General features: G+C 48.1%; 1 protein-coding gene and 1 long non-coding RNA gene across 2 annotated transcripts in view; one reads left to right on the top strand and one right to left on the bottom strand.

Moving 5' to 3' along the window:
• LDLRAD3 (low density lipoprotein receptor class A domain containing 3) overlaps positions 1-23159 on the bottom strand; it is a 191897-nt gene that overhangs the window by 47909 nt on the left and 120829 nt on the right. The window contains exon 4 of the mRNA XM_030332518.2: positions 14860-14994. Within this exon, the coding sequence (XP_030188378.2) occupies positions 14860-14994 (135 nt within the window). The remainder of the gene's footprint in view (positions 1-14859; positions 14995-23159) is intronic.
• LOC115525363 lies at positions 9023-13793 on the top strand. Its single transcript, XR_003972354.1, has 3 exons — positions 9023-9608; positions 10474-10540; positions 13346-13793. It is a non-coding gene; the product is annotated as an uncharacterized LOC115525363 (long non-coding RNA).

Raw genomic sequence — 23159 nt, 5'->3', positions numbered from 1 at the left:
ATGAGGAAGGATCTAACCACTTAGAAAAAAATATTTGCTGTATCATCACACAGCTTTGTCTTCTTTCTGAATATAAATCCCTAGAAGGCAGGGACAGTTGTATGCTACTTGTGAATTTGTCCCCAGGCTAGAAATATAGCCGAGGGAGTCTAGGGTAGTGTATTTATTAAAAACAAAGCAGACAAGGGTACAGAGACAATTTCAATGAAAGAAGATCATTCTTTTCAACAAAAGGGGCTGGGACAGCTGAATGTTCACATGCAAACGAATATTAGACCCCTCCCTCACACCACACATAAAAATGGACTCAAGATCCATCAGAGACCTAAATGTAAGAGCCAGGATCATACATCTCTTAGGGAAAAAAGTAGAAGTAAATCTTTGGCACCTTGGATTAGGCAACGATTTACTAAATATGAAACCAAATGTGACAACAACAAAAGAAAAGACACGAATTAGACTTCGCCAAAATTAAAAACTTTTACGCGATAGAAGAGGCTATTAAGAAGGTGCAAAAGACAATCCACAGGATGGGAGAAAATACATGCAAAGCACAGGACTGACAAAGGACTTGTGTGGAGAATATATACAAAAATCCTTTGGTCGGGGATACACTGGGAAAAGAGAGGGCCGAGAACAAACTCGGGGCCCCTGATCTTTCGAAGTGTACACAACGTGCTTTTAATGAAAAATAATAAGGAACAATGATGGAAACCAAAAAAGACAGAAGCAGAACCATGCTTAGGTTCAGAAACCAGCAAATTAGTATAGCCTTCTAGCTTTCATTCCATGTTTCAGTTCATATCCCAGTTTTAAATTTTTTTTTTTTTTCAACGTTTATTTATTTTTGGGACAGAGAGAGACAGAGCATGAACGGGGGAGGGGCAGAGAGAGAGGGAGACACAGAATCAGAAACAGGCTCCAGGCTCTGAGCCATCAGCCCAGAGCCCGACGCGGGGCTCGAACTCACGGACCGCGAGATCGTGACCTGGCTGAAGTCGGACGCTCAACCGACTGCGCCACCCAGGCGCCCCTCATATCCCAGTTTTAAATAGAGTACGTATTAAATAGGATGTGAAGCCACACTTTTAACACCCTCTGTGCGAATTTTGCAATTCTAATAGAAAACACGCCATAAATTAGTCTGAGGTGTCTTTTCCAAATGTCTCAGAGTGTGATTATCTGGAATGGATGATCAGTGACTCCAGAGACATTTTTCTCCCTTTTCTTCCAGATTCTACCTCACCACTTCTGCTCTAAAAGATTACTCTTGGAAACAGAAGGCAAATCTCAGTTCCTCCTCGCGAATAATCAAAGTAATTCCCTCCAAACGAATCAAGATTTACACGCAGCTTTTAGACTGGTGCTGGTCCATAGAAATGGAGAGAACCACATAACGCAGGGGCCTCTCTGACTCAGTGATGCATTCTAGGTACCTAACATTTTGTAATATTTGCCGAGTGAACAAAGGCCGATGTGAGATTCACCTCTGTTATTTACCAAGAAGATCGTCTCTCCAAGGATGTAACCAGACAAGTTATTACGGAGACTCTTTAGACAACATGGGTCCCTCCTGAGCATTTCTCGTCCCTGCCGAGCTGGTAGAAGGTCCACTCCGCCTCCCGCCTATCTCTGAACGCTCATACTCCGGAATGTTCCACTGCTATTTCCACTTTTGTCAGGCCAGGAAGCAAGGTGCCAGATGGAACCAAGCCTGTGGCCTGGCTCCCTGCTGGTAGGCAGGAAGGAGAAAAAACCTTGTTAGTTGGCAGAGACAGAGTACCCTGGAGGGCTCACCTGATTCTTTTACATTTAGTGTTCCTCCAAAGAGGAAAAGGCTCGGGCAGGTAGCTGCGGTGGTTGTTGGTTATACAGAGGAAGCGCTGACCCATGGGGAATGGAATCCATACTCAGGAGTACCTGCTCTGGCCTAAGTGCTCGGCAGCCTTCTCTCACTTTTCCTTCCAGCGATCCTGGAGGCCGGCCTTGTCATCTTGGTGTTGAAGAGGCTCAGAGTGGTTAAATAAGTTGCCCAAAGCCACCGAGCTCCTAGCCGGTAGAGCTGCTGTCTGACCTCACGCAAAGTCTGAGATCTTGATGTGTTGTACTATGACTATGTCTGATACGGTCGCTAAGGGGACAGAAAGGTCTTGAAATTCAGCTTGCTCCTAAAATTCATAACCAAAGCCTCATGGATTGTTGCTGTTGTTGTTTTTTAACCTTCTCCCATCGAATGTTCTCCTCTGTCTCCTCTGTGCCTAGCACAGGGCTGGCCAGGGAAACTAAAGCTCCTCCAGGTCTCTGTGGGCAGGGATTTGGGCTCAGCCTCTGTGAGAAGCATCCTACACGGCCTCCAAGGATCACAAGTGAAGTGTGATCACACTCGGGAGATGTGTCCGTGGGGTGACCAGGAATAGCTTCGTGTGACTCAGACATGACACAGCAGAGTCTGGCGGCCGGCAGCCTTTCTGGCCTGCGTGTGCAACACCATGTCTGAGGGCACCCAGGAACACAAGGACCACGTGAGGGCTCTCTTGGGAAATGAGGCGCCCAGCGAAGCATTTGGGCCCATCAGCTTCTCCACCTCGGGGAGCAGATTATGGCTCAGGGAGATGCTCTCTGATGGCACAGGGTTCCAGGGAGCTACTGCTGCGTAACAAGTCAGCCCTAAGTTTAATGACTTACCATGATGACACTGTATTATCTCTCAGTTTCTGTGGTTTAGGAATTCAGGACAGGAGCAGTTCTCCCTTGGGGTCTCACGTATAACCGTGATCAGAGCGGCAGAAGCCGCTGGGGGCTGCCCAGACACTCTCTCCATGGTCTCTCCCTGTAGACTGGTTTGGGCTTCCTCACAGTATGGCAGCCTGAGGGCAGCTGGACCGTTTATACGGTAGGTGAAGCCTTCCATAAAACTATTCCAGAAAGCAAGGAGGAAGCCACATAGCCTTCTACTTCCCAGCTGCGGAAATCACAGAACATCACTTCTACCCTACTAGTCAAATAGTCACAAAAGTTTCCAGGGCAAGGGACACGGGCTCTAGTTCTTGATGAGAAGAATGCCAAAGAATTTGTGGACACACTTTAAAACTGCCGCGCTGATGGGCGCCCTAGGTGGCTCAGTCGGTTAAGCCTCTGACTCTTGGTTTCAGCTCAGGTCACGATCTCACAGTTTCGTGAGTTTGAACCCCGCGTCGGGCTCTGCGCTGACAGTGCAGAGCCTGCTTGGGATTCTCTCCCTCTCTCTGCCCCTCCTCTGTTCACACACGCACTCTCTCTCTCTCTTTCAAAATAAATAAACATTAAAAAAAGTAAAACTGCCACACTGCCACACTGAGGTCGGGAGAAAGACAGGGAGAAGTAATTGACTGTGAAAAGCACAGGGATGTGTACTGTGGGGACATGGGCACCATACAGTCACTTCCCTAACACACAGCATATTTCCAGAAGGGAGAAACCGGCAGGCACTCACTGGTAGACCAAGACAGAAAGAAAATAAATAGAAGGTTCTGAGCCACAAGGGAAAGGCTGCCTAACCAATCAGCTAGCGAGGACAAAGCATCGGTCCTTGGAGATTTCCTTCAGATGCAAAGTGAGCCAGATCTGAGACTTCTGCAGAAAAAGCAAGTGAAAAGTCAGGTTCCTGTCATCTGAAGAATAACTACCACCTTGATCAAACTCCAAGATTAAGGTAAAAGCTTGGCTCTCAAAGGGTCACAACACATTTATAATAAATGAGTCCATGAAAGAAGGGCAAATATGTAAAGTGCCTCTCCAATTAGGCATCTGGGAATGAGGGGGGCCAGTGCAGGAATACTCCGTCCCGCTGCGTCCGAGAGCCCCAGGAAGCGACGCGCCCACTGAGTGTCCTCTCTCAGGCGGTGTGATTAATGCCACTCAGAGAAGTCTGTGGTCGAGTGGTGGCCAGTACCAAAACCCGACAGGGCACGCTATTGGCATAAAGCAACCTCAGTCTATTGGCTCAGTTTACAAGAGCCTGGGGCAGAGACAGGCTAATTATTCCCCATTCTCTCCTTTTCTGCCTCTCAGAACATATACTCCTGAGATTTAGTTGGGCACAGGCGTACCCACGATGATAAAGAATACATGCAGGGCACCTGGGGGGCTCAGTCAGTGAAGCATCCGATTTCGGCTCAGGTTATGATCTCAGAGTACGTGGGTTCGAGCCCCGCATCAGGCTCTGTACTGACAGCTTGGAGACTGGAGCCTGCTTCACATTCTGTGTCTCTCTCTCTGTCCCTCCCCCACTTGTGCTCTCTCTCTCTCTCTCTCTCTCTCTCTCTCTCTCTCAAAAATAAATAAACATATAATAAATAAAATAATAAAAAAACATTAAAAAAATTAAAAAATAAAAAGAATACATGCCTCAGACTCTCTTGCAGCTCGGTGTGGTCATGTGACTAAGTTCAGGTCACTGGCTTATGAAGAAAGCTGACATTGTGCAGCTTTCGGGTCACCTCCTTAAAAGAGGAAGTGGCCTGTCCTGGTTTTCTCCTTCTTTTCTTCTTTCTGATGTCTGGGAAATGGTGGCCACTGGAGCAGCCTTGGGAGCCCCAAAGAGGGCAGGGCTCCCAGTCGGCCCGGAATGCTCATCTCTGGGGTGTCCCATGTGAGAGACTTTGTCTTATTTAAGGCACTTACTTAAAGTATCACTTCCACCTTATTTTAGCCACTGTATCAGCCCATCTCCTGACTAATATGGAGTCCCTGGGCCACCTCAAGTCTTCCAAACTAAGAACATCACGGTGGAAAAAATCAGAGAAGAAACACTCAGTACGGATCCTAAAGGTTCCCGAAGGATTTGCACCTTTCCCTCTTTGCTCTGCCTCTCCCGTCTTCCTACTCCCTCCTACTTGTCTGAGTACGAAACGAACTCTTCCCATGAGTCCGTGAATGGCTGCCGCTTATCATCACGTGTGGTCCAGTCAAGTCAGCTCACGTGGAAGGGAAGGTTTACTCTGGGATACTCACTAAAAGATGGAGGCCTTGGGCCTCACGTGGACCAGGGCTGGGGACCAGGGCTGAGAACCGGGGGCGATGGGGGATAAAGCAAAACATTTGCTCAGCCTCTTAAGGCTGACTCCGCCCTGAGCGTCTGAGTTTGAGGGAGACATTCTGATCTGCTGCCAGCCAGCCCATGAACGGACTGGCCTCGGGTCAGGTGTCCGTGCCTCATTGGGTCCACAGTGGCTCAGGTGGTTGGGAACAGTCTCAGAGCACGGAGGGCTCGTCCTTCCAAAGGTCTTAAGTGGAGCACGCAGTCAGGAAGGAGCTGAGGACGGGGCAGCTGACAGAACATATCTGATGTACGTTGGAATCCAGAACATACAGCACGTTAATGTATACTTTTAAATGCAAGGATTAACGCAACATTTTTCAAGTTGGTAGTGCTGGCCAAAGGGGTGATTGTGCATTCCTGGTCTTTCTCTCAACTGAAAATTAAGCTCCTAGGAATTATCTTGACTCCTCACAGCAAAGTGCTCTGCCAAAGACCTTCAAGAAAAGCTGACTACCGGTGCAAATTTGAGCAGCTCACGTGATTACAGAAGGGACACGATTTCCAGGAAAAGAACTCACGGAGGGAGAACGTGGCCACGTGTCATTCTGGGGCATTCCAGAACCAAAGACTGATAGGCTGCAGTCTTCAGAGAGCAACAGGGAGGAAATGAGAAAGAGGTCCGGGAGCCTCTGGGGAATGTGACAAGATATCTGTAACATCAGAGCCCATTTCCACTTTTCACAGGCCAAGAGTTCTCAGGTAGCCAAACAGGCTAACAAGGGAAAGATAATTACAGGACTGCATAACCCAGGAAGGAAGCGCAAGCTACTAGTCAAGGGTGGGAGACGGGGAACACCCAGCCCACGGTCATCGGCCCTCCCCAAGGAGAATTCACAGAATCGATTATTCCACAACCTCGTTTACAGTATCCCCAAATCTCGGTTAGGCTTTTCCTGCCGGTGGGTCAGCAGAGCCAACCAGGACCCACGGAGAATCACAATGCTGGCTGTATGCAGTCGGAATCAGCCCCTCCTGTGACTTTCCCTACCGGGGTTGAGCATCTCATTTCTCTTAGTTTTCTTCCTCTGGCTCCACCTTCCAAGTGAGGCATGTAGGAAGTGGGTCTCCACCGGCCGGCGCCAACCCACCCTGACAGTTTCAGCCCACCATGCACCCCCGCCCCACACGCACACACATGCACACTTTCCTCCTGCCCTACCCACTCTGGCAGGATGCCCGGCCTCGCGCTCGTTTCTGGCTCCATTTTTACTTATCTTTCAAGAGTATTTATCCATACTTCCCTAGGGAAATTGTCCTCGCCCACTGTCTCAGTCATGCCCCTCGTGTCACCACAGTGTGCTACTCGCTCCTCTGCGACAGCATTTATCACGCTTTTGGGTAATTATCTGCAGGGCACGCTGCTTCTCCCTTGTAGACCGTGAGCAGTTTTCATCGGATCTAGCTGTGTGTTTCTTCCAGGACCTGAGTGGGGCCAGGCAACAGGGGGCACTCTGCAAACGGTGTGTGTGTGAATGAGTGTTGGGAATAGTCAGGAAAGTAACAGGGGGCTGGGCGGGGGCCGGGGGGTGGGGAGCTGTCCACGGACGGGACAGATAAATGGCCCCAGCATGATCAAGCAGCAGCTCAGAAAACTTGCAAGGCAGACTTGCAGACAGGGAGGAAGCCCCACACGCAGTCCCATTGCCCCGAAACTTCTGTCCACAGCCTCAGGTGTCCAGGCTGGATGCCCCACATGCCAGGGAGAGGGAGGGACAGATGGACAGATGGAGGCAGAAGCCAGGAGAGCCAAGAGGAGGGAGACGTGTGTAAGCAATGGGAGGGCCTAAAGAAACAGCTCTGAAGATTACCACGGTGGCTGCGGGATCAGGAAGCAATTACCATCTCAGGAGGAGAGTCACTCTGACTTGCTTCTCAACGAGGGACATTTCAGAAATCCTCAAGCCCCCGCTGCAGTGGTTGAAGGAAAGGAAGCTTTCGTGATGCGCTCGACTATTAGGAAGAAAACTCCACAGGTACAGAAAGGCAGCATTGCCCATCCTCCTGTTTCTTCAGCATTTCCGCCTTTCCTCGCCCCGCTGGGCTCTCAAACTCTCAAATTAAAAGTGGAAAAAAGGCTTCTGCAATCCTGCCGTTAATAGCACCTCCAGCAGCTTTATTCTAAGCAAAGCCAAATGAGTTCTTTCGTGGGGACGAGTCTTTCTGAGGGTCCCTCTGACGCAGCCCTTGACACCACTTGGTGGCCAACAGTTTTGTGGGAAATCCTGACTCTCCACCAAGTTCGAGCTGGCGACATTTTTGGTTGGATCCCCTAAACCTAGAAGGCTCTTTTTTGCTTTTAAACATATAAGGCTCTTTTCCACTGATATTTGAAAAGTGATAATAAAAACTAGCACTCTTCCAATCTCGTGCCTTCCGGGTTTCTCTAGAAATGCTCTTTGGCTGTTGGATCACTCGGTTATATTGTGTCGGATTCCCGCGGCTACAGGGTTTTCTCTGAGATGTTTATTTGAGAGGGTGGGGTAAGACGCAGTCCCTGTCCCTAGTTCCTCCTTCCTGCAGCTATATATTTCCTCACTGGAAGCCCCGGTTCCGGCTCCCGCCTGGAGCCGGTCACTGGTGGGTTTAGACTGGCTGTGGCATTAGGCTCGGCAGATGAAAGCCACAAGCACAGTCATCGGGAGGTGCCTGGAAACGGGTGTTGATGGTCTCAGTCAGACCCCTGGAGGGGTGCTGACTCACTGACTCCAGGGCCAGGACTGCTGTGGAGACACGGTTAATGAGGCCTGTACGCCACAAACGGGAGGGGAGCGTCTCGAGATACAAGCGGGGAGATGTCCTATTAACCAAGCACGGCTCTACGACCCCCAGAGCAGGCAAAGCAGCGGCTCTCCCCACGGGTTCATGCTCAGCCCCCACGGTCCCCTCGGTGCCCCGCGTGCTTTCACCTCTCCCCGGGCCCTGCTCTCACCCTGCTTTCGTGCTCTGGCCACCCTCCGGCAACTCCCATCCCCTCGCTGTGGCACTGGGCACACGGCTGTACCCTGCCTGAGGGTGACGTCCTGGGGGCTGTATTAGTTTGCTAGGACCGCTGTTCACAACACCCACTACATGGTTTAAACAACAGAAATCTGGGGCGCCTGGGTGGCTCAGTCGGTTGAGCGTCCGACTTCGGCTCAGGTCACGACCTCGCGGTCCGTGAGTTCGAGCCCCGCGTCGGGCTCTCTGCTGACAGCTCAGAGCCTGGAGCCGGTTTCAGATTCTGTGTCTCCCTCTCTCTCTGCCCCTCCCCCGTTCATGCTGTGTCTCTCTCCATCTCAAAAACAAATGAACGTTTAAAAAAAATTTTTTTTTAAATAAACAACAGAAATCTACTGTCTCACAGTTCTGGAGGCTGGATGTTGGCAGGGTCGGCTCCCTCTGAGGGCCTGAGGGAGAATCTGTGCTGTGCCTCTCCCCTAACATCTGGTGGGTTTGCTGGCTGTGTCTGGAGTTCCTTGGCTCATAAATGTATTAGCCCGTTTCTGCTTTCATGTTCACATGGAGTTCTCCGTGTGTGTGTGTGTGTGTGTGTGTGTGCGCGCGCGCACGCATGACACACACACACTCACGCAAGTTTGCCCTTTATGTTGTAAGGACACCAGTCAGATTAGATTAGAGGCCCACCTGATTCCAGTATGACCTCATCTTAACTAATCACATCTGCAATGACCCTATTTCCAAATAAGGTCTCATCCTGAGGCCCTGGGGTTTAGGACTTCAACGTTTATTTATTTTTGGGACAGAGAGAGACAGAGCATGAACGGGGGAGGGGCAGAGAGAGAGGGAGACACAGAATCCGAAACAGGCTCCAGGCTCTGAGCCATCAGCCAAGAGCCTGACGCGGGGCTCGAACTCACGGACCGCGAGATCGTGACCGGGCTGAAGTCGGACGCTTAACCGACTGCGCCACCCAGGCGCCCCTAGGACTTCAATATATGAATTTTAGGTGAGGGAGGACATAATTCAAGAGAGGCCAAGGCCATTACTGTATCCCCTGTATGCGGCTCAAGGCCTGGCACATGGAGGTACCCCATTACCTTCCCACTGACAAAAAACACCAGTAAAGACTGCTTGCTCTCTCTCCCTCTCTTTTTCCCTCCCTCCTTCTTGCTCTCTCTCTCTCTCTCACACACACACACACACACTAACACACACTTCTACAGAAGAAACAGGACAAAGCTGTCACTGTTAGCTTCTGGGGAGGTGCCAAACCTCACGACCAGCTTTCCAAATTCTCCTTGAGCGTTATCACCAGGATACAGCAGGCAAGATAAAGAAACTGCAACCCAGCTGCCAAAATACTCAATTAGCTATCTTGGCACTGGTGGCTTTTTTAGAAGAGCTTAACTCTCCAGCATTTCTCATCAAGCAGGAAGGTGGACAGGCATCATTAGTCTTTCATACTGAAAGGAAAACCTGAGTATGGAAACAGGGAAGGTATGCCAGCCTTCACACGCAACCTTGCCCGTGAGCTCACAGGAGGGCCAAGGGCGGGCATGGACTGATCACCTGGAGTTCCTGGTCCCAGGTGAGTGATAACAGGGAGGCAGTGTCAGGGGACGATGAAGAACCACGAAGAACGTTAGTCTGTATGCTGGACGATCCACGTCCCATCCTGGCGTCACCATTTACTTGCTATGTGAACGCGGCACAGCCACGGAACAACCTGTGTGCTTCTTGAGCTCTTCATCTAGAAATGGAGATCATGTGTCTGGGAGAGGAGCTGCTCTCACAGGGATTTTGTGAGACTGGATGGGAAAATAAAGGTACAATGCTAAAACCGGTGCCTGACGCTTACTGCGCAAAGCAACGCTTATCCGTGTATATATCTATCTCCTGTGTGCCTGATCTCCCTTCAAAGGTCTGACCCGCTCAACAACACCTACGTCTTCATAAGCTCTCTGCAATGAGAGCAATCAGAACTGGGACCCGCTTGGGAAGTATTCATTTTATTAGTTATTTATTATTGTACAATAAATTACTCCACAATTTATTTTAAGGAACCAAACATTTATTGTCTGACAGTTTCCATGGGTCAAAAAATCCAGGAGTGGCTTAGCTCTGGCCCAAGACCTCTTAAAAGGTCACAATCAAGGTGTGCGCCAGGCCACAGACAGGTCAGGGCTGGGCTAGCGGAAGATCCACTTCCAAGCTCATTCAGGTGGCCGCTGACAGGCCTCAGCTCCTCCCTGGCCTCTGATCAGAGCCCTACCCAGTTCCTTGCCACATGAGCCCATCTGTGAGGCAGCCCAAAGATGGCAACCAGCTTCCACAGGCGTCAGCAGGAGAGAGTACGCAAAACGCCAAAATCTTTTCTAATCTAATCTTGGAAGTGACATTCGATCAATCGTGCTGCTACTCTCTTTACTAAAATTGAATCACACTTTCTACAGCCATGTTCCCAACGGCCATTCTTCACAACAGCCAAAACGTGGAAGGAACTCAAATGTCCATCAACAGGTGAGTGTATAAACAAAAGGGGGTACAGACATACAATGGAGTATTATTCAGCCTTAATTAAAAGGAAGCAAATTCTGACACACGCTATAGCATGACTCTTATGGACATTTTGCTAAGAAAACTAAACCGGTCACAAAATGACAAATACTGTATGCTTCCGCTCATAGGAGTTATCTAGAGCAGTCAACTGCAGGGACACAAAAAGTTGAATGGCAGTTGTCAGGGGCTGGAGTGGAGAACAGGGAGTTGTCTGTGGGTACAGTGTCTCAGTTTTACAACATAGTAAAGTTCTGGAGTTTGGTGGCACAACAGTGCGAATACACAACACCTCTGGACTATACACTTACAAATGTTAAGGTGCTACATTTTATGTTACGAGTATTTTGACACAATTAAAAAAAAAAAAAGGAAAGAAACCATGCAAGTCACAAGGTCCAGATCGCATTCAAAGGACCGCACTCTACCAGGGCGTGAACCCCAGGGGGTAGGGATCACTGTAGGATGCCCGCCACAGTCAGTCATTTATCCAAAGTTGAAAAGAATCTATCCGCTCAATTAGGATTGAATCCAACATATCTAAGGCTACCTGAGTGCTGGCCACACCCAACACGTTCACGGCAGTACTGTGGACTCTCAGACGGGTTCCTAAGAAAGAGAAAAGCCACATGCGAGCCTGCTCCAAAGCTATGCTTTTGGAATGATCTGATATACAGGCTACGTTTCCAATCAGTAACTCCCCAATTAAAAATTGACTCCACCGCCGAGTTCTTTGGCTAATACCCCACCCCCCCCCCCCACCGCCGGTGGAATAGAAAGGTACACGGTCATGTTTGCGCTTTCGCGGTCCCTTCCCACTTCCAATTTCTGACAGTTTGTTGTTGGTTTCAAAGGCCAAGGATAGAGGAGGGAACTAAATTGGGATGAGCAAGACAGGGAGGAGAGGCACACACAGCTGGTGTCTCTCAAGTGGAGACACGACTTTTTTCATACCCTCATCAAGTCAGAAGAAAAGTTATTTCAAGCACCATATTTCCTGTCTTAGGGCCAGTCCTCTCCACTCCATCAAAATAAACATTATAAAATATAATTTTCTTTCCCACACCGAGTGAGAGCAAAGACACATTTTTCAAGGTCTGGAAGCCCCGCCGGAGCAGAGAGGATGTATTCTGACTAAATGAGCTCGCGTGCAGAAGGTGCTTAGCACAGTATCTGGCGCTTGGTAAGACTCGATAAATGTTCACATTATTCAGAGGACAATGGGTCAAATCCCGCGCCATGTAAGACCATATTTTGTCGAGTCAAGATGCCTCTGACATTCTTCAGGAAGACACTGCATGAAGCACGGTCTCTCAAAAGCCCAGTCTGAGTCAGGTTTTCCCCTAGCCCCAGAACACTGGTGTTCCTTTGTTCACGCACTGGAATTAGTAGCCAGTTCGCATTTAGAAGCCACTCGATAGAGACAAGCACACCCTCTGATACTAGAATCACACCCGGAGTGGAAAGACGCTCACATCATAGTGGGAATACAGAACTGCACACCGGCCAAGGGGCCAGCAGGTCCAGATTCTTGTCCCCTGTCACTACAGGGCGCACTCCCATTGAGGGAATGACAGAACCACCCACTCTATTTAAATACCAGTAGTGATACTTATTATTTTAATAGACTGTGTACACTTGAACTCACATAACCTAAATATATATACGCTGTCATAGCACAGAAGGGACAAATTAAATGCAGCTTCATAACATAACACCCGACAAAGACATCTTTTCTAGCATACACAATTTATTGAATCCACTATGTGCAAGGGCGCTGTGCAGCTAGGTAGGATCGGTGGCATTTGAGGGGCAAAAAAGGCACACTTTTCTTCTTCCTGTTCTTTGGTAACTGGCAGAAGTGCCTTTCCACAACGCAAAGCACCCGGGCTCAGAGGCTGTCACGCCAAACGGCACCTGACAGCTGTCACCCGTGCCCGGATGGGACATGTTTTTGGGGAGCACATGCAAACAGAGCTTACATTCTACAGGGGTGTTGTTTGGGTGAGGGGGGCACAAAGCCGAGAGTCTAAGGAATGCTGCTTCAAGTTTCATATCTGCCAAGAGCTGGGCTTCGTGTGCAAGGGTCTCACCACTGACTCACCCTCCACCTCTGTTTATAACAATGAGAGTACAAGGCAGAGAGAGAGAAAGGAGCTGGATTTAGAAATACAAACTTCACCCAGCCATCACAGAGATAGTTCTTAAGGGCGAGCAAGAATCTGCTACAGCAAAATGCAGGGATAAGCATGTGGAGGGTAGGGGATGCTGCCCAAACCCACCAGGACAAATTCCCTAATTTCCAAGTTTTAGAGGTAGGGGTCGTTTTGCTGAACATCTCATGGCACCACAGGTGAGTCTAGGATACATAAACACATAACGAACTACACAAGAAACAGTATTTGCAGAAAATGTTCTTCCATCCCTCCTATCTATGCTAATACCTTCACTTTGTGACCGCTACTCCCCTATGTGGTATCTATTGCTGCCGATGGCAGAGGCCATAGGAGTTACACTGGTAAGTTTTGGTTTATAAACATCTGACTTTGTGTAAAGGCTAGAAACACCTTGCCATCCAATCAGCAGTTTAGAAATTCCCAGGGAAATGGCAAGATTAGAAACATCTCTAAAGTTGGTATAAAACCGTGGTTCTCAGATTTAACATGTGTTGGAATCACTTGGAGGGCTTGTTAAAACACAGACTGCTGGCCCCACTTCCCGGGTTGATTCTGCTGGTTGGGGCACAGCCCGAGCTCTGTGTTTCCACAGAGTTCCCACACGATGCTGATGCTGCTAGTCTGAGGATTATACTTTGAGAACCACTGGTGAAGAAAAAACTCAAGGACGGAAATTTTCTGGATGAGGACAACCAGAGGGTAATGCTACCTAAGACTCACCTCCCAGAGCTGTTCTCTGCACCAATTTTGGCAAAATCTATGTTGATACACATTTTGTCTTTTCTTGTCTATGGACCCTCAGGTACACAGATTTGGAGTGGTTATAATCCTTGATGTGTGACCTACCTTCACCAGTGGGCTACGCCTGACCCATTCATTCATTCATTCATTCATTCACTCATCCATTTTTAATAATGGCCCGCACCTAATAATAATGAACATCAACCAAAATAAAAGCTAGGACTTTGAAACTGGCCTCTCTGTAACTTCACAGAGCTTACTCCATCCATCTTGCCTCCCAACATATGAGCCAAGCAGTTAGCCACCTTTCTCTTGCCTTTCCAGTTTATAATTTTATTAAATCTATAAACTGTGGTACACACAGGAGAATACTGAGTAACAGTCACAACAAATGAAGTCTACCGATAAGCAACAATGTAGGTGAATCACAGCAACTTGACATTAAGTGAAAAAAGTAATGATTGCATACAGATTCGCACCAGTTTATAACATTAGAAATACATACTTCTTAGGATGCCTTAATTTGGATGTACATTTTTAAATCTTTATATATTCTTTTAATCACTGAAGAAAAGAGTCAATGAGTAAAGAAAAGAACCTGGTCAGTTTTAACAGAGGATATGACCCTGCTGTGTCCTTCTGGGCTCCCTTAAAAGCTCATCTTTCCATCCCCCCAACTGTATCTCTTCAGATTCTATAAAACAGCTCCGAGAGTGAAAAAACCCTGATAGGAGCAGGCAATTCACGCAAGCGGGAGCAAAGTAGTAAACAAACACACGGGGGAAAATGTTGACTTTGCTCATAATCAGAGAAATGCAAATTAAAGCATTTGGGGAGCTATCATTCTAGGACTCCTAAATTAGCAAAAATGGAAAAAATAGAACAGCAGCAAATGCCCGGGATATGAAGATAAAACTGACATGTGCAGACAATGTTAGCAACCATGTAAAGAAAAGGAAGTATTGTTTCAAACAGCTGCACATTGAGGTGTAAGCTACGGACTGTGCTCTGCAGAACTTAGCCTAAAGAAGTAATGCAATGGGAAAAAAACCAATCCAGGTGGCCCCAACTCATGCAACAACATAGAAAACCACAGTAGAGCACCCTGACCATATGCAAGGCAGCTGGGGCAAATTAGTTTTGGAGAGAAAATGTATATGCGATACTCCAAACAGGAGAAACACAAAATACAAAATGGTAGGTGCATTAGGGTTAAAAGCATATGTACAAGGGCCACAAGGCAAAGTGTAAAAACTAACATGGCTGTTGTATTTGGAGGGGGTATGGGTGTTGTTTCTTTCTGTTCAGTGTTAACTGTGGTATATGGCGACGCAATTGTTTTTTAAAGCTTAGGAGGCTTCCTACCTTGAGAGCTTTCACAGCTTTCCTCGTCGCTGTTGTCTTGACAGTTATTTTGCCCATCGCAAATGAAGCTCTTGTCAATGCAGAGGCCATTCTTGCAGTGGTAGCGGGCGGTGGAGCAAAGCAGAGGGTTGGCGGCTGTGAAGGGAGAACACAGCAGATCATCAGGGAGGCCAGCGAGTCCCTTGGAGAAGCCCCCAAACCAGGAGTGTGTCCTGCTCAGGAAGCAGTGAGCTCATCTTCCAAGATGGCTGACTCAACGACCATCCTGGGAAACTGGCCAGCCAATGAGGAAGACAGGACAACACTTACCCTGCCCTGTTCTAACAGCTCCTTCTCCCAAGTCACCAGGCGGTACCCTATAACGTACCAACAGGGCCAGGAGGCAATGACTCACTCCACATGGTTAACCTCTAGGCTGGCCAGCTGCCTCTGAGGGGCCTGGGGCAAAACCCGAATCTCCTGGGAAAGTCAGAGTGAAATGGTTGGTACCATAAGACACACAGATAAGCAAAGCCAGGAGGACATGAGTTGGGGATCCCTGAACACCTGCCACCCAGGGAGTGATGGCATGATCTGGTCCAAGAGCTGGGCTGGATTCTTCTGGTTCTGTGACTGTGGACAAGCCTCTTAATCCCTCATGTATCTTTATGGCTTACCAAGGTAAACTCAGAGGTCTCAATTTCGTTACAATCCAAGAAGCCCATTAACCTTCTCGGTCAGCCTGAGCAGCACCGCTGTGAGGGTCCCTGGTCTAGGCACTTTCAGAACCTCAAAAGAAATGACAGGTATTGTCCCTCCCCTCAAGGAAAAGAGTGGTACTAGCCAGCGTGAGGTCTACACAAAACTACTCAACGCACAAGCGATTCTCCACAGAAAATCAGTATTTGTACAATGCAATTTACCTGTTTCCCTGTTCCCTGCAGTGCGATTCAAACAAGGCTCATTGCTATTTTCAACAAATGAAGTAGCAAAGTAGAAATCCGTCCAATCCTAGCTCTGCCAGTTATTAGCCGTGTAATCCTGCGCAAATTACTTCACCTCTTGGAGTCTCGGTTTCTTTATCTACAGACAGGACTGGCTACATAATTTGTGGGGCCCAGTGCAAACTGAAAATGTGGGGTCGGGCTCAGTCGGTTAAATGTCTGACTCTTGATTTCAGTTCAGGTCATGATCTCACAGCCGTGAGATCGAGCCCCACATCAATTTGGGATTCTGTCCCTCCCTCTCCCTCTGCCCCTCCCTCTTGCTCTCTGGCTCAAAAAATACAAAAAACAAAAATATTAAAAAATGAAAACTCGGGGTCAACTGTTCAGAAATTAGTTAAAAATTCAAGAAGGCAGTGCAGGGGATAAAAGCAAGCATGGTGCCCTTCCAAGTGGAGTCTGGGCCCTGGCTACCTGTGCAGGAGACAGGACCTGAAGCCGGCCCTGCTTACGGCATTAATTCGCGCATCCAATGAGATGGCGTGTGAGAAAACGTGCGGTGCAAAGTCTGACTCGTAGCATAACGCTCAGGGAACATTAGACACACTCCCTTAGTAATGTCTGTCTCGGTCCAGAGAGTGAGGCCCTCCCTGCACGGGCAACGCTGGTGACGATGAGGAGGGGTCATACTAGATGTGGGGTACTAAACCAAGCCCACAATTGCATCACACGTGATGGGAAGAGCACCAGGTTGGGGCGCTGGGGCCAGCACAGGGATTGCTATGGGGTCAGGGGCAAGTTAGCCGTGCTGCCCTTCAGCGGTCCTCAATTGTGGGATGGCATTTTGTTTTTAATTTTTTTTAACGTTTATTCATTTTTTGAGAGAGAGACAGAGCATGAGTGGGGAGGGGGAGGGAGAGAGAGACACACACACAGAATCCAAAGCAGGCTCCAGGCTCCGAGCTGTCAGCACAGAGCCTGACGCCGGGCTCGAACCCATGAACCGCGAGATCGTGACCTGAGCCGAAGTGGGACGCTTAACCAACTGGGCCACCCAGGTGCCCCTGCAAGATGCATTTGTAATACATCTTTCCCACATGCTTCACTGAGCTATTGTTAAGATATACACAGATTAAGGCTGCAAGGGCTGAAGACTTCACAGGGCTTCATAAACCCGAAGGACTGAAGAGGGTTTTTTTGTTTGTTTTGTTGTGTTCTGTTTTGTTTCTCCCCAGTATCTTTAACTATTTAACTCAGAAAGCTTGACTTGAAAGGTCAGAGGAGGTAGAGGGGAGGAGGAAGCCAGGGCTCTCAGTTTTAAAGATAATGGACCAGTGTAAAGTCAAATAAAAGCAGTCTGGCCTGAAAATATTAAGTTTTAATTATTTAAATCGCTGTGGGCCACAGAGCTGTTCAACTTGATCAGAGTGAAACCAAGGTCTGATTTCAGCCAAAACCAAAATGGGGAAGCCCAAACCACAAATCACGTTCGGTTTCTGTCGAAGGCAGCCTTCCAAACCCTTCGGCAGCCCTCCGTGGTGGCCTTCAGCCTCCCTGGGACCTCGCGGGTCACGTGCCCGCAGCCGAGGCGTCAGCAGCAATCAGCTCGCTCCGACAGACAGCCTCGGGAAGGCGCTGTAATCACTCCAAGATGGGGCTCTGCACACGTACGTGAAGGCTCTGGTAGGGGAGTCTGTGCTGAGTCAACCTTGCTGACGGTGCCGGCATCCACTCACTTTCCGTCAGCCTTACACCCCTGCAACCCTGCAAACTTTCCCATGGCAAAGAAGACATCTATCTGTACGTGCGTGTGTGCACATGTATGTGCACAGACACATTACATACACGTGCGTGTTAGGCGTATATACAGATCACACGTATCTTCAAGATGAACGAAGACTGACTATCCCTTAAGACACAGCTCTGAGAGGGGCGCCTGGGTGGCGCAGTCGGTTAAGCGTCCGACTTCAGCCAGGTCACGATCTCACGGTCCGTGAGTTCGAGCCCCGCGTCGGGCTCTGGGCTGATGGCTCAGAGCCTGGAGCCTGTTTCCGATTCTGTGTCTCCCTCTCTCTGCCCCTCCCCCGTTCATGCTCTGTCTCTCTCTGTCCCAAAAATAAATAAACGTTGAAAAAAAAAATTAAAAAAAAAAAAAAAAAAGACACAGCTCTGAGAAAGAATCCAGACTGACAACCAAGTCACAGACTGGGTTTAACCCATGCAGCCAAAAGGACTATCAGGCAGGCTCACACAGGCAGATCTCAGGCAGACCTCTCACAACCCAAAAGGAAGAAGACGAACAACTCGGTATGAAAAATGGGCGAAACGACCGGGCAGTTCCCACAAGAGGAATGGCAAATGGTCAATAACGACTTGAAAAAACGTTGACTGTCATCGGTAATAAAGCTCCGCCTTAACCACAGCACACTTGCCAAACTTACGGTCTTAAAACATCAGGTTGTTGGCAAGGATGTGGAGGGAGAGAAGGTCTCAGGGACCACCAGTGGGAGCGCAAATTGGTGGATCCACCTTGGAGACCAATTTAGTCACAGCCCTTAAAAAGGTGCACATGCCCCACAGCCCAGTGATTTCGCTTACTGCACGCTCCAGGAGAATCCTGAACAAAACAAAAATGTTTACGGAAGCACTGCGTGTAAAATAAGAAAATTAGAAATGACCCAAATGCTCACCCATGGGAAAACAGGTACAACGTGCTACAGTGTTATAAGAGAATTCTGCAGCAGGAGGAGACTAACGTTTTCTGTAAAGGGCCAGTTAACAAATATTTAAGGCTTTGCTAACCATTCTGCCTTTGTGTCTGCTAGAACCTCAACTTTGGCATTGTAATGCAAAGCAGCCATGGAAAATTCATACACAAAAGGGCATGGCTGTGTTCCAATAAAACTTTATTTATAAAAACAGGTGGGACGGGGTGCCTGGGTAGCTCAGTCGGTTGTGCATCCGACCCTTGATTTCGGCTCAGGTCATGATCTCATGGTTCACTGGTTTGAGCCTCACATCGGACTCTGTGCTGACAGCATGGAGCCTGCTTGGGAGTCTCTCTCTCCCTCTCTCTCTCTGCTCCTCCCTGCTCACTCGTGCACGCTCTCTCTCAAAAGATAAATAAACTTAAAAAATAAAAAATAAACAAACAGGTGGTAGAGCATATTTGGCCTAGGGGCCATAGTTTGCCAACCCCTGATGAAGAGTAGTAAAAAATCAATCAACAACAACAAAAAAAAAAAAAAAAAAAAAAGAAAGAAAGAAAGAGAAATCAAAGAACCAGAGTCAAGATGGATAAATTTCACACATATGACAGTGAGGGAGAAAAGTAAGTTCAGGACAGTAGATGCCTCTGGAGAGAAAGGAGAAGGACAGAATCCAGGAACAAGTACATACTGCAAACTTCTAATGATGCCTGGTAACCTTTTATTTTAAAAACCTGAAGCAAATAAGTCAAAACAGAAATAATAGGATTTTTTAAGTGAGACATAACTGACATACAATATTATGCTAGTTTCAGGTATACAAAATAATGATTTGATATTTGCATGCATTGTGAAATGACCACCACAATGAGTCTAGTTAACATACATTGCCATACACAGTTATGAATTTTTTTTTCTTGTGATGAGAACTTTTAAGATCTACTTGGGGCGCCCGGGTGGCTCAGTCAGTTAAGCGTCCGACTTCGGCTCAGGTCATGATCTCACGGTTCGTGAGTTCGGGCCCCGCATCGGGCTCTGTGCTGACAGCTCAGGGCCTGGAACCTGCTTCTGATTCTCCCTCCCCTCAGCTCCTCCCCTGCTCACACTCTGTCTCTCTCTCAAAAATAAATAAAGATTAAAAAAAAATTAAAAAAAAGATCTACTCTCTCAGCAGCTTCCAAGTATACAATACAGTTTTATTAACTATAGTTAACTTAGTTATACCATTATAGGATTAATAATATGACAGATTATTATTAAGTACAGTTAACACAGTTATAATAATATGGTAACAACAATAGACAATGGGATTTTTAAAACACGGCGTTGGGGACACAGGTGTTCATTTAATCTCACTTTTCCTTTTCAGTATGTTTGAAAGATTTCATGAAAACATGTTAAGTGTCTACCCTGGCAGAAATGTTCCAGGGATCATTTGCTGTCCTTTTCCTTCACTCTTCCCTCACGAAATTCTCTCTGGCCCACAAACACCTGTTTTAGTATCTTTCGCGCTTAGGTGCCCAGCTGCTCAGAAGACACAGGTACGTGCTGGCAAAAAGCCATACCTGGGGTACCTCCTCATCAGCGGCTCCTCAGAAAACAGCGTATCCTCCCCACCACCCAATCTCAGGGCAGAGAAACAGAGGCAGAGGAAGCCCGCGGAACACTCCCCCAAGCCAGCGGCAAGCCAGAGAAAAAAGCCTTTGAACCATCAAGACACACGCTGCGACGTCCGTGTCCTTCAAATGCCAGGAAGGAGCTTCCTCGCAAAAGGGCCCTCAAGCCTTCACCTCCCTCAGGGTCTATGGATTCTCCATTTATGTGAATTCCAACAAGGTCTGGGTTCCCATTCCCAAGGGCACAGCGAATGAGAAGGGAGAGGGGCTGCTGACTGCCGCTCTACAGACAAACTGCCAGCAAGAAATAAAAGCAGACGTCGATGGCAGGAGACAGAAAAGCTATAAAAAGCTGCCTTAAGAATTCCAAAAGCAGAGCAGCCTAAGATAGTTTCAAAAGAGACCAGAAAGTTCCAAAAGGAGCCAAAGGCAACCCTATATTATATAGCCTGGTCTAAAAATTAACGTTTCTAAGAATGGCCCTGCACTGTCACCAACGAAGGTAAACACCGATTACGCCAGGATGCAACGCATCTCAGAGAGATCCCTGGCAACCAGGGTCCTCAAAAGTATAAAGATGTTCAGTTATTAGTCAGACTCACTTAACCAGAGGAGCAAATCTCCCCTAAGACCCCAGACAGCTCGAGTTTCACGGTATCTCTTCCAGGGCCTCCGCAGCTACCTACCAGGCTCAGCCAAAGCTCGGGGTGAGTGTACATGGGACTGCGGTGGACCAGCCCCGCAGGCTCTGGGTGGGCAGGAAAGAGTCTTACGGGTCCCTGTGGTCCCGTAGAGCCTTCCGCAGGACCCTGAAACAGTAACTGCTCAATGCACAGCTCATCAGCCGAGCGGGAAATACTCTGTTCTTTAGGATGTTACGTCTCAGTATTTTCTAGCAATATTTAATGTGCTCCAAATGTATGTTTTCTTTGTCCTTGGTCAGGTTTACCAGTCACCAGAAAATGTATTACTTTACTTAGGTAACTAGAAAGAGGAACACTATTTATCTCAGCAAGGATGGAAAAAATGGTCTGGAGAGTCCATTTCAAAAACTCCTTAGTTATTATTATCAGCACAACAAACAGGGATCTCAGGATGTTTCCCAGCCCACAATAGTCAGGAAAGAGAACTTGTCTTTCCCTGCCAGAGAGAGAGAGAGAGAGAGAGAGAGACAGAGAGAGAGAGGGAGAGAGGAATGAGTTAAGGTTAAGCTCAGTGGTTAATTAAACTGGCAGCGTTTACTTCAACCACATCTGAAGGAGAAGGACCCGAGGCCCACTGCGGTTGCCCAAAAGCAACTGACCGGCTTCGAGACAGGAAATGAAGCAATCCGTCTCTAGCAGGATGTAGGAATGTCGCCTTTAATCCATTTAAAGTCTGTGAAGTCAGCCCCTCTTCTACCTCAAAGGGTTCTTCATAAAGCACGTCAATGAGAAACCCCTCATCACCAGCGCCCTCACTTCCCATCTGTTCCCCATCCTGTGGCGGTTTCTCTTCCCCTCTTCACCAGGCATCCCAACCTCATGGCCCCCAGGGAAATCTTGTCTTTCCAGCCCCATTTCTCTGGAAACCAGGCAGCTGGGGGAGATGGAATTGCCCTGGGACTTCCTCTGTTCCAGGATGCAGGGCGCCTGGCCCCAAGCCTCTGTGCAAATCATCTGTCCCATTAACAAGCACTACCCCTTTTGTGGCCTGGAAAACGCTTGCCGCCGACCTTCAAAGAGGCAGCCCGTGTGCGGCCAGCTGCGAGTTCCTGCCTTCCTCTCCAAGTCTGCTCTGCAAGGCCTCTCCCGCGGTCCTCTGCCCACCAAGCCACTGGGGCCCATGCACAGCCATGTTCTGCAGCTAGAACCTCTTCTGAGTCTGCAGGAGGGCAAGAGGTCATTATGTGGGGCCAGAGGCAGGAGGCCAAGAGTCCTTAATTCCACTTGCCTTTTTTTCAGTCTCTAAGGACTCAGAGGATTTGAATTTCCAAAACCCCTCTAGAGTCCACCAGGTGCCAGCGGCAGAATTTGCTGAGGTAGTTTGTTTCCTCCTCCCTAGAAAGGCTTCCCGGACGTGCCTAGCTCCTGTCCAACACCCCATTTCACTGCCCCGACCACTGCCTTTGCGTGGATGGCTCCCCAGACCTTTCCTCCTGCACTAAACCTCATTCCTGACGCCCTGTGGACACTTCTGCCTGAACATCCCCTCTCCTCAAATTCTGCGTGTCTGAAATGGACGACCTCCCCCCGCCCCCTTCCTGTGATGCCACTCCTATTAAAGGACCACCATGTCCCAGTTCCTCCAGCTCCAGCCACGTCTGACCTTCTCCCTCTCCGCACCTTGCATGCACTTGGCTCAATACCCACTGCTCCTGACTGGGTATAAAATACAACCCCCAATTCTTAACTTTTCTTGATCTGCCCCAGCCTACCAGGACAAGCATACACTTTGCTGTTATGGTTAGAACTCAGTGTGAAGTCCACCCAGGTTCATATTTCAGCTTTCCCACTCACTAGTACATCATGCTGGGAAAATCATCTGACTTCTCTCAGCCTCATTTTCCTCATCTGTAAAATGGGGGATAAAAATACTGCCATTATTGGGGCACCTGGGAGGCTTGGTCGGTTAAGCGTCTGACTCTTGATCTCAGCTCAGGTCTTCGTATCAAGGTTGTGAGTTCAAGCCTCACGTTTGGCTGGAACCTACTTACAAAGCAAATTGTGCCTATAATAATAAGATTTTGTTATAATTGAGATAATACATGCAAATAACTGAGAATAGCATGTGGCCCGCAGAGGCATTCAATAGATGCTTGTTATAATTAACATTATACACATTACACATAACTACACCTACCAATATAGTGGTTAAGAGTTTGGATCCTGGATTTATCCTGTGTGGGCTGAGATACTGACTGTACCACTTACTGGGTGACCTTGGGCAAGCTATTCAACTTCTCTGTACCTGTCTCCTTGTCTATAAAAAGGGAATAATATTACCAACCTAAAATGAGATTAGACACATTAAAGCACATAGAAATGTGCCACATGCATGTAAGTGTTCAGCAA

This window comes from Lynx canadensis, chromosome D1 (assembly GCF_007474595.2).
Source record: "Lynx canadensis isolate LIC74 chromosome D1, mLynCan4.pri.v2, whole genome shotgun sequence".
Classification (NCBI taxonomy): Eukaryota; Metazoa; Chordata; class Mammalia; order Carnivora; family Felidae; genus Lynx; species Lynx canadensis.
This window is presented reverse-complemented; position numbering and strand designations above follow the sequence as displayed.